Source organism: Cydia fagiglandana, chromosome 16 (genome assembly GCF_963556715.1).
Source record: "Cydia fagiglandana chromosome 16, ilCydFagi1.1, whole genome shotgun sequence".
Lineage (NCBI taxonomy): Eukaryota > Metazoa > Arthropoda > Insecta > Lepidoptera > Tortricidae > Cydia > Cydia fagiglandana.
In genome coordinates this window covers 8,084,354-8,100,528 of record NC_085947.1, presented here as the reverse complement: position 1 = coordinate 8,100,528, position 16,175 = coordinate 8,084,354, and the positions used below count along the sequence as shown (strand labels likewise).

The window sequence follows — 16,175 nt, the reverse complement described above, 5'->3', positions numbered from 1 at the left end:
CAGCAACTTGGTAAGCGGGCGAGTTGGTTAAAATGAATGGTCATCACACAGATGGCGCCAGTTTTATTCATGTTACTCGTATTTGATATTTGGCTTAACGGGCTAGGCATTTCGGACCACAAAATTAAAAAAAACGAATTTGAAACACCGTTCTATGGATTGAACCCCATTAGGCCAAGCACGCACCACGACTTTTTGTCGCGCGATAATTTAGTCGCAGAAATGTAAAGGCCCCAGTACACAATGGGCCATCGCCGGCCACTCCAAGGGACGCATTTATGCGTTAGAGGGAGCAAGTGATATTGCTATCTCATTCTACCGCATAGCTGCGTCCCTTGGAGTGGCCGGCGATGGCCCATTGTGTACTGGGGCCTTTACGTATGTGTTTATATGGCAGTGCGCGCATATGCGACAAAAAAATCGCAGCGATTTTAAAATTGTGATTTGTCACATTTTTCCGCGACTGCTCGCGACGCGATTGTCGCAAAGTGAATTGCAGCATACGGAGCTGTATGGTCCCGCGCACACTGCGATTATAAAATCGCACCCCGGACCTCAGTCGGTATTTGGCTCACCAAGCGTCAACATATCGAAACCTGCTTCTCCAATATGGAACCACAAGATGAGACGCTAGATGTTGACCGTTTAATTATGGAAATAGAAGGAGATCACCTTTGTTGTATATAAGAAGGCACGTTTCACGACAAGCGATTGGTACGAAATCCATGTTGAGAATGAACAAATCGTCGACTTATTCATCGCAGTGCGCGCAGTGGATTTTCTGCGATATATTACAGCGCGATTTTAAAAACGTGTCGCAAAAATTTAAATCGTGGTGCGCGCTTGGCCTTATGATCCTTGTGCCATTTTGACGAGTTGCCATATTTACAAAACCATGTCTTCATATTAGCCTGGCCGCAGACGCTCGGAATTTTCCGTACGAAATGTCATGTGCAAGTGAGACAGCGCTATGCATTTGTAGAGTGACGTCCCGTTCCCACCTGTCATTCCGTACGAAAACTGAATGAAAATTCTGGACGTCTACGGCCAGGGTAGCATTAGTTATTTGTACAACAAGAGATCAAAGTTTGATATATTTCTTCGAGTGCTTATTTTGAGTCCCGTGCAAGCGAGTCTATAATAGATTCACGAGCGTAGCGAGTGAATCTAATTTAGAATCTTGAGCGTAGTAAGGGATTCAAAAGCGCACGAGATGTAATAATAACTTTGATCTCGTGTAGTACACAAAATTTTTCACCCTAAGCAGTGAGAACAAACCTAGAGGGACAGAGATAATAGAACCCAAGTATATCGAACTTTGTATTAGACCCCGCATGTTGAAATGACATTTGATTATAAAGGTCACTTGAATGACATTTTGTCTCACTCAGTGAGCAAAATGCGACTTTGCTCACTCATTTTGTCTCACTCAGTGAGCAAAATGCGATTTTGCTCACTGAGTGAGACAAAATGACTCAGTGAGCAAAATCGCATTTTGCTCACTGTTTTTAAGAAGCAAAGTACCCTTGTTCGAGCTGCTGAGGTGAAAAATATATTGACATAATGTGACCAGCCGTTTAGTGCAATGCGTTAATCCAAACGCCATCTATCTGTTGAATGCAAAATAGGGTTTCGTGGTAGGTTAACAAATTTTGTAGCTGTCGATATTTTAGAAATCTAAATTAGTTTACCGACCTATATTCAGGGTCGGAAAAGCCGATATAAACAAATGAAAACAATTGAATCTGATGGATGACCCTGAAGAAATAAGGGAGTGCGCGCACCATAGCCTCAAAATGTTCAGCACTTTCTGTTTAGGATGGTATTCCATCAGTCCAATATCTTGAGCCAATATGCATTTGCGTCTCACATTTTGCTTAATGAGAAAGTGAGACGCAATATGCACATTGGACAGGTGGAATACCACCCTTAGTAACTATTACGATCAACAGCAATGAAGGCAACATGACCGACGCCCTAGAGACCGCTAGGCGAGGAAGCATCATCGCGTCTATGGTGCCCGACGAGATAATACTCCAGCATTCTAACTACTCAGTCAGGCAGTACGAGACTGCACTCATGTTGTTAGATGTCTCAGGTTTGTTAATTCCCTTTGCTTAGGTAGGTTAGATACATAGATGATGGGGTACTCCTAAAACACGCAGCTTGCCTATTTTTTGTCTATTGAGCAGCACTATATCATATTATAGTGGCCTTGAAAAAAAATCTGTATGTTCCCTAAATCCATTAGGTTATGGGCCCAGCACGTTTCCACTTATTTATAGTCGTATGGTTTTAAAATGTCGAGATACACTTGAGAGATTAGGATTACACTCTATTATTCCATTTTAACTCTACTCTTCGAGCGGTAAAGTTGTTATCTGTATGGAATTTTTTGTTGTATTGCATTTCATTTTGCACAGGTAAGTAATGACTACTATACACGGTTTGGTTTAACAAAAGATAACATTGCCATGCCCAAGGCAGGTAATCTCTCAAGTGGATTCCGACATTTTGAAACCATACGACTATAAGTAAGTAGGAACGTGCTGGGCCCATAACCTGATGGATTTAAGACATTACTGGTAATAGCCTAATAGGCACTGATTCAATTTGTCTGTTTGGAAACTGAGTGTACAGTTTATGCACGCTCGTCCCTATTAGCTGCTATTAGGTAGAAAATATAGGTACTTATTGTATTTGTGTATAGGATTCACGGATCTCTGCGAGAATTTCACTAAGGCCGACCGCGGCAGCCCCTCCCGGCTCACCCAAGTCCTGAACTCATACATCGGGGCCATGGTCCAGGAGATACTCTCACACGGCGGCGATATACTGAACTTCTCAGGAGATGCTATCCTCTCAATGTGGAAGAGATTTCCTGGCTTGTCCCTTCAGGCCGTCGTGCACTTGGCTATAGATTGTGGATTGAATATTCAGAAGAATAATGGGACGTTCCATTCTGATGTTGGCGTTGTACTTAGAGGTTAGTACTTAGAAACTGATCAAACTATGTAGGTAGCTAGCTTGAAGATTGTATTCAAGGTAGGTGAGCCTATATATCTAGGTATAAAGAGCAGTTTCGCACTACGTCCGATCCGGATCCGATCCGAACCCGTGAAAATATGGTCCGTAGTAGCCGTAGAACTATTTCTATGGTAAGTTACGCACCGCACACGTTGAATGACGGAAAGAAATCTGATGACGGAGATCGGATCTAGTGCGTAACTTACCATAGAAATAGTTCTACGGCTACTACGGACCATATTTTCACGGGTTCGTATCGGATTCGGACGGGACGTAGTGCGAAACCGCTCTAATAGAACACAGTTTATAGTTCGTTTTTTTTAGCATTAGAAAGAACTTCGCAGAAGTAAGCTTGTGGTTACAAATCCGGCACTTTTAGCGGTAATAATTTGAAGTAAATTATATGTATTGACCATGCTACATTAGATAATTCAATAATTATTAACAATTAAAGAGCCTGATGAGGGGTCATCCATTAATTACGTCACACGTTTAGGGGGAGGGAGGGGGTCAAGAAAATGTGACATATTGTGACATGGGGGAGGGGGGAGACACAAACTTTGTGACGTCACTTTAACTTCATCAGTAACCGAAAATTTATTTAAATTATTTAGTTCGCTGTACATTTAAATAACAAGTTTTTAAAACGAAAATAGTTTTTAATCGTTTAATTTTCTTTCCTAAGCAGTCTTGGGTTATAAAATTACTAATATTTATATCGTCAAAAATATTTTGATAAAAACTTTTTACAAAAAAAAGAAAACCGACTTCAAAAAGGATGAAATAAAATATTATCCTTTTTAAGTCTATGCGTTACCAACTGATATGTTTGAAGTCGGTGCCAAGCCAACTTTTGAAGCATACCATGATTTTGGTGCGATTCTATAATGATTTACGTTGGATTGCCTTACACGACGACAATGAACGTACTTTCTGTAGGTACAGTCGTCGTTAAAAATATGTTTACACTTTTCGTCTTATATTACATATTACAAAGGAGTACGGTGCAAAAGTGTAAACATATCTTTGACGTCGACTGTACCTAAGAACACACGATCAAATCTTCTTGGTACAGTCCGTACCATGTTTGTCGGCACGCAAGCGTGGGATTGGGACTGAGTTATTTCCCGTCCCTTATTCAGAGGACTACATTTCAAAATATAAAACAATTCAAGGAATTTACTTTCTTGCCAAATTTCACCTAAAGCGGTTCAGTTGTTTAGCCATGAAAAGGCGACAAAGAGGCAGACAGAATTACTTACACATTTATAATTAGTTATTAGTACAGTTCTAATGGGATTTATAGTCATAAAGCTGATTATTTTTGACGGGTATTGTTACTACTTGGCTTGGCACCGACTTCAAACATATCAGTTGGTAACGCATAGACTTAAAAAGGATAATATTTTATTTCATCCTTTTTGAAGTCGGTTTTCTTTTTTTTGTAAAAAGTTTTTATTTTTCCATTTTTAGTTTTTAACGCATTGTTAAAAAGTGCGCGACGCATGAATGAAAAACAACATCATGATTAACACTAAATTCGTGTACCTACTTTAATAAATATGTACTTAATCAGGAATTTTTTCGAGTCCGTCTGGGAAATTATAATTCCTGACACTACACTAAATCCATCCTCCGCCCCGCCGCTGACCCAATCCCTCAACTCCTCGATCACTCTACCTCACAGCGCATCAACCCCTGATCCATGAACCCCTCGACCCTGAACCAGCAGCCCTTCAACCGCCATTCCCTTAACTTCGCTTCGCCTTAACTCCTAACCCTAACCCCCGATCAGTAGCCTTACCAGCTTACCAAGAGTTTGACATTGATTTATTCGCTAGCGTGTGTGTAACTTACTTTCTTTGCATCTCGCTCGTACTGGTATATTAGTGCGAGCGAGATGCATAAATAGTAAGTTACGAAGACGTTAGCGTCGCTAACTTAGCGAATATGTCAATGTCAAACTCGTGGTAAGGCTACACTTGGCTACACTTGCACTACATCAAATTGGCGGTTTTCGGAAGCAAATGCTCGAGTTACTTTAGAAAACACCGAAATCACTTTACACGTGCCTTTAAAAACTGAGGAGTTCCCTCAATTCCTCGTGGATTCCATCATCAGACCAGAACCAAAAATAATACGGAAACACCTTGGAGGTAACTCCTTCCAAACAAAAAAAGAATTACTCAAATCGGATCACAGGTGCCGGAGTAATTGCTGAACATACTACATTTAAAAAATCATCATCATTATCATCAAAACAATCATCATCATCAGGTCTACTTCATCAAAGTGGTGGTTTTCGGGAGAAAATGCTCGAGTTGCTTAAGAAAACACCCAAATCACCATGCATGTGCCTTTAAAAATTGAGGAGTTCCCTCAATTCCTCATGGATTCCATCATCAGACCAGAACCAAAAATAATACGGAAACACCGTGGAGGTAACTCCTTCCAAACAAAAAAATAATTACTCAAATCTGATCACAGGTGCCGGAGTAATCGCTGAACATACTACATTTAAAAAATCATCATCATTATCATCAAAACAATCATCATCATCAGGTCTACTTCATCAAAGTGGTGGTTTTCGGGAGAAAATGCTCGAGTTGCTTAAGAAAACACCCAAATCACCATGCATGTGCCTTTAAAAATTGAGGAGTTCCCTCAATTCCTCATGGATCCCATCATCAGAACAGAACCAAATTAAAATGGGACCAACTCGGAGGTAGCTCCTTTCAAACAAAAAAAGAATTACTCAAATCGGACTACGGATGTCGGAGTAATCGGTGAACGTACATAGAAAAAAAAAAAAAAAATAGCCACAACCGAATACAGAACCTCCTCCTTCTATGAAATGGAAGTCGGTTAAAAATATTAATAATACTTAGGTACTTACTTAATTCGATTTGGCGATTTCGTAGAAAAAATGTGACGTCACACTAGGGGGGGAGGGGTTTGCCAAATGTGACCAAGTGTGACAAGGGGGGGGGAGGGGTCAAAAAACCTAGAAATTGGTGTGACGTAATTAATGGATGACCCCTGATAAAAACGGCACGCTTGCTTTTGTGAAGTTCTTTCTAATGCTAAAAAAAACGAAGTATAAACTTGAAATCGTTCCTGATATTTCAACTATAAAACTCCCGTGAGATTTAAGTTCCTGATATGTTCTTGATGATACATAATGTCGTACCATAATATACCTATGCTGAGCTGTACATAGGGACGAGCTAGTATCTACCTATAGTTAATTAAATATGTAGGAATGGTATCTTTAGTCGTGTTCATTTATTTACTGCATAATCCTATAGAAGAGGATTAGAAAATCTTCGCGTTCTACCATGCAGAGACGAATACTAATATTACCTAGTTATTCTGTGACTGAATGATGTCAAATCAAGCTTATGTAGGTAGCTACACATTACCACAAAACAGATAAGTACAGAAGTCAATCACATGTATGTACTTTACTTTTCATACCTACGCTCGGTGGTCGCTCTAGGGTTGCGAACTATGTATGTAGGTATGGCTTATGCACAAAAAACTATCGTGGTAGTGGCACTCGTATCTATCGTATCGTATCTCGTATCTAGTTGTTTGATTTATTGTTGAGGAAGAATGGAAATATAAATTAATAATAACATTAATAACTCAAATATAGGTATTTTAATTTTAATGTCATTATTAGATTATAAAATTTATAAATTTGTCACAGAAAATATCTTGCGATGATTTCGAGATTGGCGAAATGCACGATTTCTATATTTTAAAGTGTAATAAATTCGCATTCTCATGTACAATGTAATAAATTCGCACTCCCATTCTCTCTGAAGCCACTGGTAGCTTAAAAAACGACAATTCACCATTAAATGTTGAATTTAAACAACCGTCCACTGTACGGTTATAAATTTTTTTTTTGTTCTCCATTTTTGCACAAAAAAGTTCACAGACGCGTGTCTCAAGCTGATGGCACTCGCGCTCGCAGTGGTCCCAACCGGTCCGAGATATCGTGTCCGTGAGCAGTGTCTATGTGTGCGTTGCTCGAGCGCGCTTTGTATGTAGATTGATTTCTGTACCTATCTATTTTGTGACATTACCCTAGTTGCTAACTGTGACAACTGTTTAACGCATTCACTGCCAGGGGGCGTGGCCTAGGAACAAACTTGTATGACGTTGAACGCACATGTGCGTCGGGGGTAGAAATGTGCGCCGATGGCAAAATCATCGGCGGCGGCGTCCGATGATTTTTTGACCGGCGGCGGCGGCGTGATCGGCGTGAAATCGGCGTGGCATATTTTTTGATACTGCATGAGAACTTGGCTGTAGAAACTCTATATTAAAGCCTTCTGAGTATTTACTAGGCTATCCAAAACATATTACGTGTGTTTTCTAAATTTTTGCTGAAAATTATACATATACTTTCTTACCAATCTAACGGTTACCAACGATATGTTTAAATATTAATATAACAAACAAGTGCGAGTCGGACTCGCGCACGAAGGGTTCCGTACCATAATACAAACAAAAAAAAACGGTCACCCATCCAAGTACTGACCCCTCCCGACGTTGCTTAACTTTGGTCAAAAATCACGTTTGTTGTATGGGAGCCCCATTTAAATCTTTATTTTATTCTGTTTTTAGTATTTGTTGTTATAGCGGCAACAGAAATACATCATCTGTGAAAATTTCAAATGTCTAGCTATCACGGTTCGTGAGATACAGCCTGGTGACAGACGGACAGCGAAGTCTTAGTAATAGGGTCCCGTTTTACCCTTTGGGTACGGAACCCTAAAAAGGACACTTTAAAACCTACATTTTAGGCACTATTACAAATGCAACACAAAAAGATTTCTTTATAAGTTAAGTCGTAAGTTAAAAAACAAACTATATTGACTTCATCCAGCCGCTGTCGTCTCATGTATGGTTAGTTACGAAATAATGATGAACTACTTTACATTTGTCTGAACTGAAGTTCATTAGAAATGTATGTTAGAATTAGAATAAAGATGTCGTCGTTATGAAGCACTTCGTCAGGTTAATTCGCTCAACAGAATGTCATAGAAGTGTCTCGTGTTGCATGGCACTTGCAGGGGAAAACCCGCGTGTCTTCAGACTGTGAGCGACTACCCAAAAATTTAATAGACGACGCCTCTAACGGAAAATTCAAGAGTTGCGTGAGATAATACTCGTATATTGTAGGTATTTCATAAAAGAGTTTCATGTAATATTAAGGTTTACTTTGTTTTCTTTGTTGGTAGCTTATGTTGGTTGGTATGTAATGAGGTGCACAATAAAGAGTATTTGTATTGTATTGTAGCTTAATGATGACCCTTGGTGAGATGCTTACTACAGTAAAACAAAATCGTTCTATAAAAAAGCTATGTGATAATATATAAAATAATAACCTGTGATCCAGAACCTAGGCCTTGTTTAAATTAACGCTAATTCGTTATCACAGCACCCACAAAAGTGATGCTAATTGGTTTCACTGGCAAATAATAAGCGAAAAAGCATAAGGATCTTTAAATTATACTTCTGACACTATCTACTCACTATGCAACAAGGCCTGTTCACTTCCTAAGAAAGTGATGTCCCCAAATAATTGCGCATATGTGCGCCTTAAGCTTCTATGTGTGCGTTGGCCTCCGGGAAAAAGTTGCGAGTAATAAAAATAAAAACATTTTTCTACAGCAACATTGCTCCCAACTCTGATTTAAATTATCACGAATTTTATACAATATTAATCATAAACGGGACTTAAAACGCTTAAAACTTAATTACATGCGATTAAGTTTTATAATGAATATTTTCTTCCAACTGTCTTTATCAATGTTCATAAAATATATGGAGGGTAGGTACGTCTACCCACCATAATAAAAAATATATTTGTCAATGACTCTGTCCAACTGCTGTGGTTAAAGTTCATAACGAAAATTTTATTTATTAACTCTTTAAATAATACATACAACGTGTACCGCTACGTACCACTTAAGACTGTAAGTCTGTACCTACATGGATTACAGCAATGCACATAGAAAATGTGCTAAATGCGGAGCAACGGCTGTTGAAGCAGCCAGAGTGAAATTTACAACTTTAGTGGGTTCAGAAGGAACCGAGTCATAACGCATCTGGAAAGCGTATTAATTAACCGTGAAGAAATGTATGAATACAAGTTGGAAATCTGTGTAAAATGCCGTGTGTAAAGTGTAGTGTATCTGTGTGTAAAGTGTAATAGGTAGGCATGCCTAATGTTATTCGTATAAAAGGTACTGAAAACTTTGTGAATGCGCTTTATTAATGTCAATTTTTTTATTAAGTTGCCAGTTGCCAGTTTTCAGTGTATATTTTTATATGTAAAACATTTTTTAATAGATAATATATATAATGTTATAAACATAAACATGCCTTTTATTTAAATCAATTGATAATACCACAAACAAGGGGTAATATTTGCATCTTGCATATATTTCGTGATATGAAGATAACAAAAATGTATATCAACAGAATTACTACCTACCAATACCCGCCAGGCTAAACCGGTTGTCAACTTTAGTTCCATTGGTACACAAAGACGGCGCCACTAGTATAAACGTATAAACGGTTGGGGACATTTTTTTGTATGGAGTTACCGTTCTTCTCCTAGTGAGTATTATATTCTTTGCTATGCAACCTGCAATAAGATACGTTAGGTATAAAAAAATTCCACGCCGATTATACGCCGGACAAATTTATCGGCGGCGGCGGCGTGGAAAAGTCGTCGGCGGCGGCGGCGCGGCGGCGCGGCGCACATGACATTGTCTAGTCGGGGGCAGTGAATGTGGTAATCGGGCGCAGACACATTTCATAGTAGGTATACAAACAGCAACACTTCTAACAGTTCTAACTGTACATCGGGTGACCTTATTACAAAAGGCATAAGGTCCACAGATGTACAGTCAACAATGTGGGCGATGGTACCTACCGAAGGTAGGTACTGTGGTTTGTCGTTAAAACGCTAATGAAACTTAAATAATTCGTGACTTTTCGTAGCATATGTCAACCAGATACATTTCTGTTTGGTTGGCGTTTGTCAATGTACGATTGTCATCTTGGCTATAGGGCACAGAATAAATAATAGTACTAAGTACAGAAGACTCACTCTCTAACAAAATGCGTCTGTTACCATCAGCACAGATATGGCCGCTAGGTGGCGACAGCGCTACGCTCGGCTTAGGGCTTTCCCCAAAATTGGGGTGGGACGGATGTACTTTTAGCTACCTGTAGCAAAGCGACGAAATCTCGGAGTGAGCCACGCTTGGCTAGGGCAAGTCTTTCAACGCTGCATGTTTCTTCGCAGTGAAGGTAGCGATATCCTGCGGCGTGTCACACTTCGCGCTCATCGGCGATGCCGCGCATTCCCATTACGTGGTCCTGGGTCAGCCGGTGTGGGACATCAAGGTATTTAAATTAAAACATTACCTACTGTCTATCATAAAGGTTACAGATGTGCAAGTTGCAGACAAAGTCAAAGTCAAAGTCAAAGTCAAAAATACTTTATTCATGTAGGCCTAGTAACAAGCACTTATGAACGTTTTACATAATAATATATTATCTTAAGCTAATTATCAGAGCAATTTATTGAAGTTAATATTATTCCATAGTAATATTGGATTATTATACAGATCAAATTTAATACTAAGAATTTCACAAAAAGATCGTCAAACATAAAAAAAAATTGTATAAAAAATACTAGTCTAGAATGTTTCTAGAATAAAATCTAAATGTCAATAACAAATGTCAATAAAACTTAACAAAGAAGTACATACATTGAATTATCTATTTCGAGTCACCATTAATCCCACGTTGTTTTATCACTCATGTAGTCTTGTGTGGTATAATAAGCTTTAGAAATAAGTTTACGCTTTACATAATTTTGAAATTTATTAATTGATAATTCAGTAATATGGTTTGGAAGTTTATTATAAAATCTTACACAATTACCCATGAATGATTTTTTAATTTTATGGAGCCGTGTGAAGGGCACTGCGAGCTTATGTTTATTTCTAGTATTAATATTATGAATGTCACAATTTTTCCTAAAATTAACAATATTTTTATGTACATACAGAATATTCTCATAAATATATTGACAGTGCACTGTCATTGTGTCAATTTCCTTGAATTTATCTCTAAGTGAGTCTCTATGGTTCAATTTATATATTGCTCGAATAGCCCGCTTCTGCAGAACAAAAATGGTATTTATCTCTGAAGCACCGCCCCACAGTAAAATACCATATGCCATAATGCTATGGAAGTAACTAAAATATACTAATCGAGCTGTTTTCACATCAGTTAACTGACGGATTTTGCTCACTGCAAAAGCTGCAGAACTCAGTCTACTCGAAAGAGTAGCAATATGGGGACCCCACTGAAGTTTAGAATCTAAAGTTATACCAAGAAAAACTGTACTATCAACTAATTCCAATTCCTCATCCTTCACAATGACACTTGTTTGCACATGCCTTACGTTACTACTAGTGACAAACTGAATACATTTAGTCTTTTTCTCATTTAACAATAAATTATTAACATTGAACCAATTTACTACCTTTGAAATAGCATCGTTTACATCATTGTACGCTTGTTGCTGTCGTTTGACTTTGAAAATAAGTGAGGTGTCGTCTGCAAACAATACTATGTCATGGTGGGTCTTTACAAGGAATGGCAAGTCATTTATGTAGATAAGGAACAGGAAAGGCCCCAATATTGACCCCTGTGGTACACCCATAGAGACCAATGACCCCGGTGATCGCTGTCCACTCACATCGACCCTTTGTATTCTACCATTTAAGTAGGACTTAAGTAAATTCAGTGCCGATCCTCTAACTCCATAATAGTGTAGTTTCCTGATCAATGTTTCATGACAAACGCAGTCGAACGCCTTAGACAAATCACAGAAGACACCTAAAGCATCTCGTGACTCCTCCCAGGCATCGAAAATATGCTTAATTAGCTCAACACCAGCATCGGTTGTTGAGCGACCCCGTGTGAAACCAAACTGCTTATTATGCATTAAATTATTGCCGTTAAAATGTCGTACTAATTGTGAAAGAACTAATTTTTCAAAAATCTTGCTGAATGTTGGTAGCACAGATATCGGTCTAAAGTTAGTGGGGTCAGAGCTGCTACCAGATTTAAACAAAGGAGTTATTTTACTATGTTTCATTAAATCAGGAAACTCGCCGCAATCGACACTGTTGTTAAATATAACTACCAAGTCAGGCGCTACAATTTCTACTAAGGATTTGACAGCATGGACAGAGACTCCCCAGAGGTCATTCGTTTTTTTGACATGAATTGATTTAAACGCCTTTATTACATCTGAGGTACAAACATGTTCAAAATGAAGGTCTCTACAACACTCTGGAGCGTTATCTTTTAATAATGTAACAGCAGATGAGGGTGATGAATTTAAATCCTTAGTTGTGGATACTGGTACCTCGGTGAAAAATTTTTCAAATTCAGTAGCTACTTCTAAATTGGAATCTATAATTTTGTTATCAATATTTAGTTTCAGTTCTTTCATTGTGTGTTTCGAGCGACCAGTCTCCACATTAATAACTTTCCAAGTTGCTTTAATAATGTCCGGACTATTTTTAATTTTCTGACTTAGATAATTCCGCTTAGCTATATGACAATCTATTTTAAACTTCTTCGAATATTCCTTGACATGTTCTTTAAATTCATCACTCGTATTAAACCGCCGTTCCTCATACAAAGCATACAGTTCACGTCTCCGTTGATGTAAGTCCGCAGTAGCCCACTCACTAAAAACAGATGCACCACTAACTACGACCGATTTTGAAGTAAATATCGCGTTATAATGTTCCATAAAAGTGTGAAAGAATGAATTATACATACTATTAGGACTCATATCGGAAGACAAAAAGGGTAGCGCCTGAACTAGACTTTGCTTCATTCTTTCCACGCGGTCCGAGGTTACTGGTACAAAAGTAATTTGTTTTCTCAATGTATTTTTCCTTAAGGCCTCAAATACCATTAATTGGCCTAAGTGGTCTGATTCTAAATTGCTGATAACTTTTTTAGTAATAGGAAAAATATCACTGAAAATATTATCTATACAGGTGGCACTAGTAGCAGTCACTCTAGTAGGCTCCATAAACATGTGGTTGAGATTAAACGATTTGAAAAGATTCAACAATCTACAAGACATTGTTGAATGTTCCAAAATATTTATATTAAAGTCGCCGCATATAAGTAATTTCTTACTAGAAGGTGATAGTTTAAGTAGGACAGATTCCATTGTTCTTTCAAATATTTCAAAATTACTTAATGGCGGCCTATACACACAGACAACAATAAATTGCTCCAATTCTACTGCACTTAGTTCTATAGTCCGTTCAACAGACATGGATACAATGTCCTTACGTTCCTTAGATTTTAACTGACTATTTAAAATAATTAATGACCCACCATGTATGGAACTAACAGTTGCCTGAAAGTTGGAAAGGTTCTCGGAAATTTCAGGAAAATTTCATAGCAACTAAAGAAAACTTTCTTTTTGGACATGGAAAACTTCGATTCCTCTAGAAAAAGCTTCATATAAGCTTCCGAAACTTTGCCACGTGGAAATATAGCAATACTGATTTTACGTTAGGTTAGGTTAGGTTAGCCTACCTAACCTACGTATTAAGTTACTTAACCCGTTACCAGCTGATTAATTCAGTCTTACTGTTCGAAAAAAGAACACATGTTTGTAGTGTTGTGTAGTTAATTGGTAAAGGGTTAAAGGATTGTATTAGGTACTTGTTAAGAAATGTGTGTTTTTAAATATTAAAGTGCCGTTACAGAGTTAAGTAATCGTTATTCTTAATGTAGGTGTACCTACCTGCTTAGGTCATCAGCATTACGCTCCGGGATTGTTGCGCCATATAGAGTCCCATATAGAATTTCCAATTTAGCAAGAACCCTAAATGGCATAATAATCCCATGTGGTGACTGAACGAGTACCTAATATTTACGTATGAACTAGTATGAAGGCTTTAAATATAAATATCTACTGAATATTGAAGGTGGCGGAGAACCTTGCCGTCGCCGGTGACGTGATCGCATCGCCCAGTGCGTGGAGGCATGCCAACGAGGCGGAATATATCTCGGAGTCGTTTGGAGATGGAACTCATACGAGGGTGAAGTATTGTTGGTATTCAAGGCTGTAACCGCGAACTTATAAAAATCGAAATAAGTAGTCGGTCACACATGGCGGCATGGATGGCATGGGGGTACATATGGCGGGTGACAGAAGCCTATGGAAGAGACTGGTCAGCAACATTAGGACATGATGTCACGATCCTCAGCATTGAGGGAACGACTGATGATGATGATGATGAAGTAGTCGGTCAGAGTTTTGTGCAATATTTCCTACGAAAAGCGCGGTGCTGGCCAAGTGGATATGACGTCCAACTTTCAATCCGGAGGTCGCGGGTTCAAATCCTGGCTCGAACCAATGAGTTTTTCGGAACTTACGTACGAAATATCATTTGGTATTTACGACTACCTTTGCGGTGAAGGAAAAGATCCGTGAGGAAACCTGCATAAGTACATCTGCGAAGAAATTCAAAAGGTGTATGTGAAGTCCCTAATCCGCATTGGGCTAGGGGTACTATATATAGACCAAGCCCTCTCGCGCATGAGAGGAGGCCTGAAGTGCCCAGCAGCGAGATATAGGTTGAATTATTATTATTCCTACTGACACCATTTATTTTGTAGGTGCTACAAACCGCAGGTCCATGGAAGAGATTCAAGCCCTCTTTTATTAACGGTAACGGTTGTATATATATATATGATTGCGTTTTATATCTCCATATACATACCTACATATACAGGGTGATTCATGAGACGTGAGCAGGACTAATCCTGCACACTCAGTAACTGATAATTGATCGATCACCGTCGTATTTAGGTGAAACAACCACACGTTTTCCTATTTTTTATCTTTTTGGCGAGGGCAAATTCAATTCTGTACAATCATGGTCACCCTACAAGCCCTAATTAATAAACGTAAAACCTCTTTAACCGTAATGACAGCATTATGATTACGAAGAAAATAAACTGTCAAACTTGAGTGAGATACGAGTTTTCAAAAGTAACCAGACCGTGATGACCTTGTGATGACATTCAATTGACACAGAATATCGGTAGTTTAGTATTCTAATTGTAGGGTAACCATGCATGTCGTAAATAAATTAATAACTTTTTTTTTCAACACGCCTAGAAAATTAACGTTAACCTCACTAATACTGATACGAAACAGTTGCTTATAATTTAAGAAATGCGCAGTGTTAGTCCTGCTCATGTCTCCTGAATCACCCTGTATACATTATATTAATAATATCTGGTAATCCATTGTTTTTAGACAACGAACTGCTTATACCAGCTATAGACGTAGCTGGCGACCTGGAGCAATACTACAAAAAATTTGCACGTAAGATTTTCCTAGAATAGAATAGAATAGAACCATCTATTGCATATCACAAACCAGTTATAAAGGTGGTACATATTATTGGGTTAGTTTAAGTGACGCCCTGTAAGGACACAGCAACATATTTATACCCATATACCTAGAACACAGTTAACTTGAAACTACTAGCTTAACAATTTTTAACTACTGCTGCTGACTGTAAGTAGGTACTAAACTATCATTAATAGGACCCAAAATCGGACCTTACATTGTAGATGGCGCCACTTAGGTTGGTATTCCACCTGTCTAATTTCTTGGTCCAATTCCAGTGTGCATTGCGTCTCACCCTCTCACTAAGCAAAATGTGAGACGCAAACACACATTGGACAGGCGACAGGCGGAACACCACCCTTATGGCTCCTATACACGATGGGCCAGCGCCGGCCACTCCAAGGGACGCAGCCATGCGGAAGAATGAGATAGTAATATTATCACTTACTCCCTCTAACGCATAAATGCGTCCCTTGGGGTGGCCGGCGCTGGCCCATCGTGTAGAGGAGCCATTAGGTAGAGGCCACAGCTCAACAGACAAAGACAGAGTTATAAAACTAAAATTGTGAAGTCTAAGAAATGATAGCTCTCCGAATTTGACAGCTGGTGTAGATGGCGTTATTAACGTTTCGTACAGTATGCA

General features: G+C 38.7%; 2 protein-coding genes across 2 annotated transcripts in view; both read left to right on the top strand.

The window, feature by feature from the left end:
* Positions 1 to 9,965: 9,965 nt before the first annotated feature.
* Positions 9,966 to 14,240, top strand: LOC134672220 (adenylate cyclase type 10-like). Its single transcript, XM_063530120.1, has 3 exons — positions 9,966 to 9,977; positions 10,327 to 10,461; positions 14,097 to 14,240. The coding sequence occupies exons 1-3, from the start codon at positions 9,966 to 9,968 to the stop codon at positions 14,238 to 14,240; spliced, it is 291 nt and encodes a 96-aa protein (XP_063386190.1).
* A 48-nt stretch (positions 14,241 to 14,288) lies between these two features.
* The window catches only part of LOC134672219 (adenylate cyclase type 10-like), a 40,271-nt gene continuing 38,384 nt past the window's right edge, over positions 14,289 to 16,175 (top strand). Inside the window, exons 1-3 of the mRNA XM_063530119.1 lie at positions 14,289 to 14,303; positions 14,791 to 14,842; positions 15,437 to 15,505. Coding sequence (XP_063386189.1) covers positions 14,289 to 14,303; positions 14,791 to 14,842; positions 15,437 to 15,505 — 136 coding nt within the window. The remainder of the gene's footprint in view (positions 14,304 to 14,790; positions 14,843 to 15,436; positions 15,506 to 16,175) is intronic.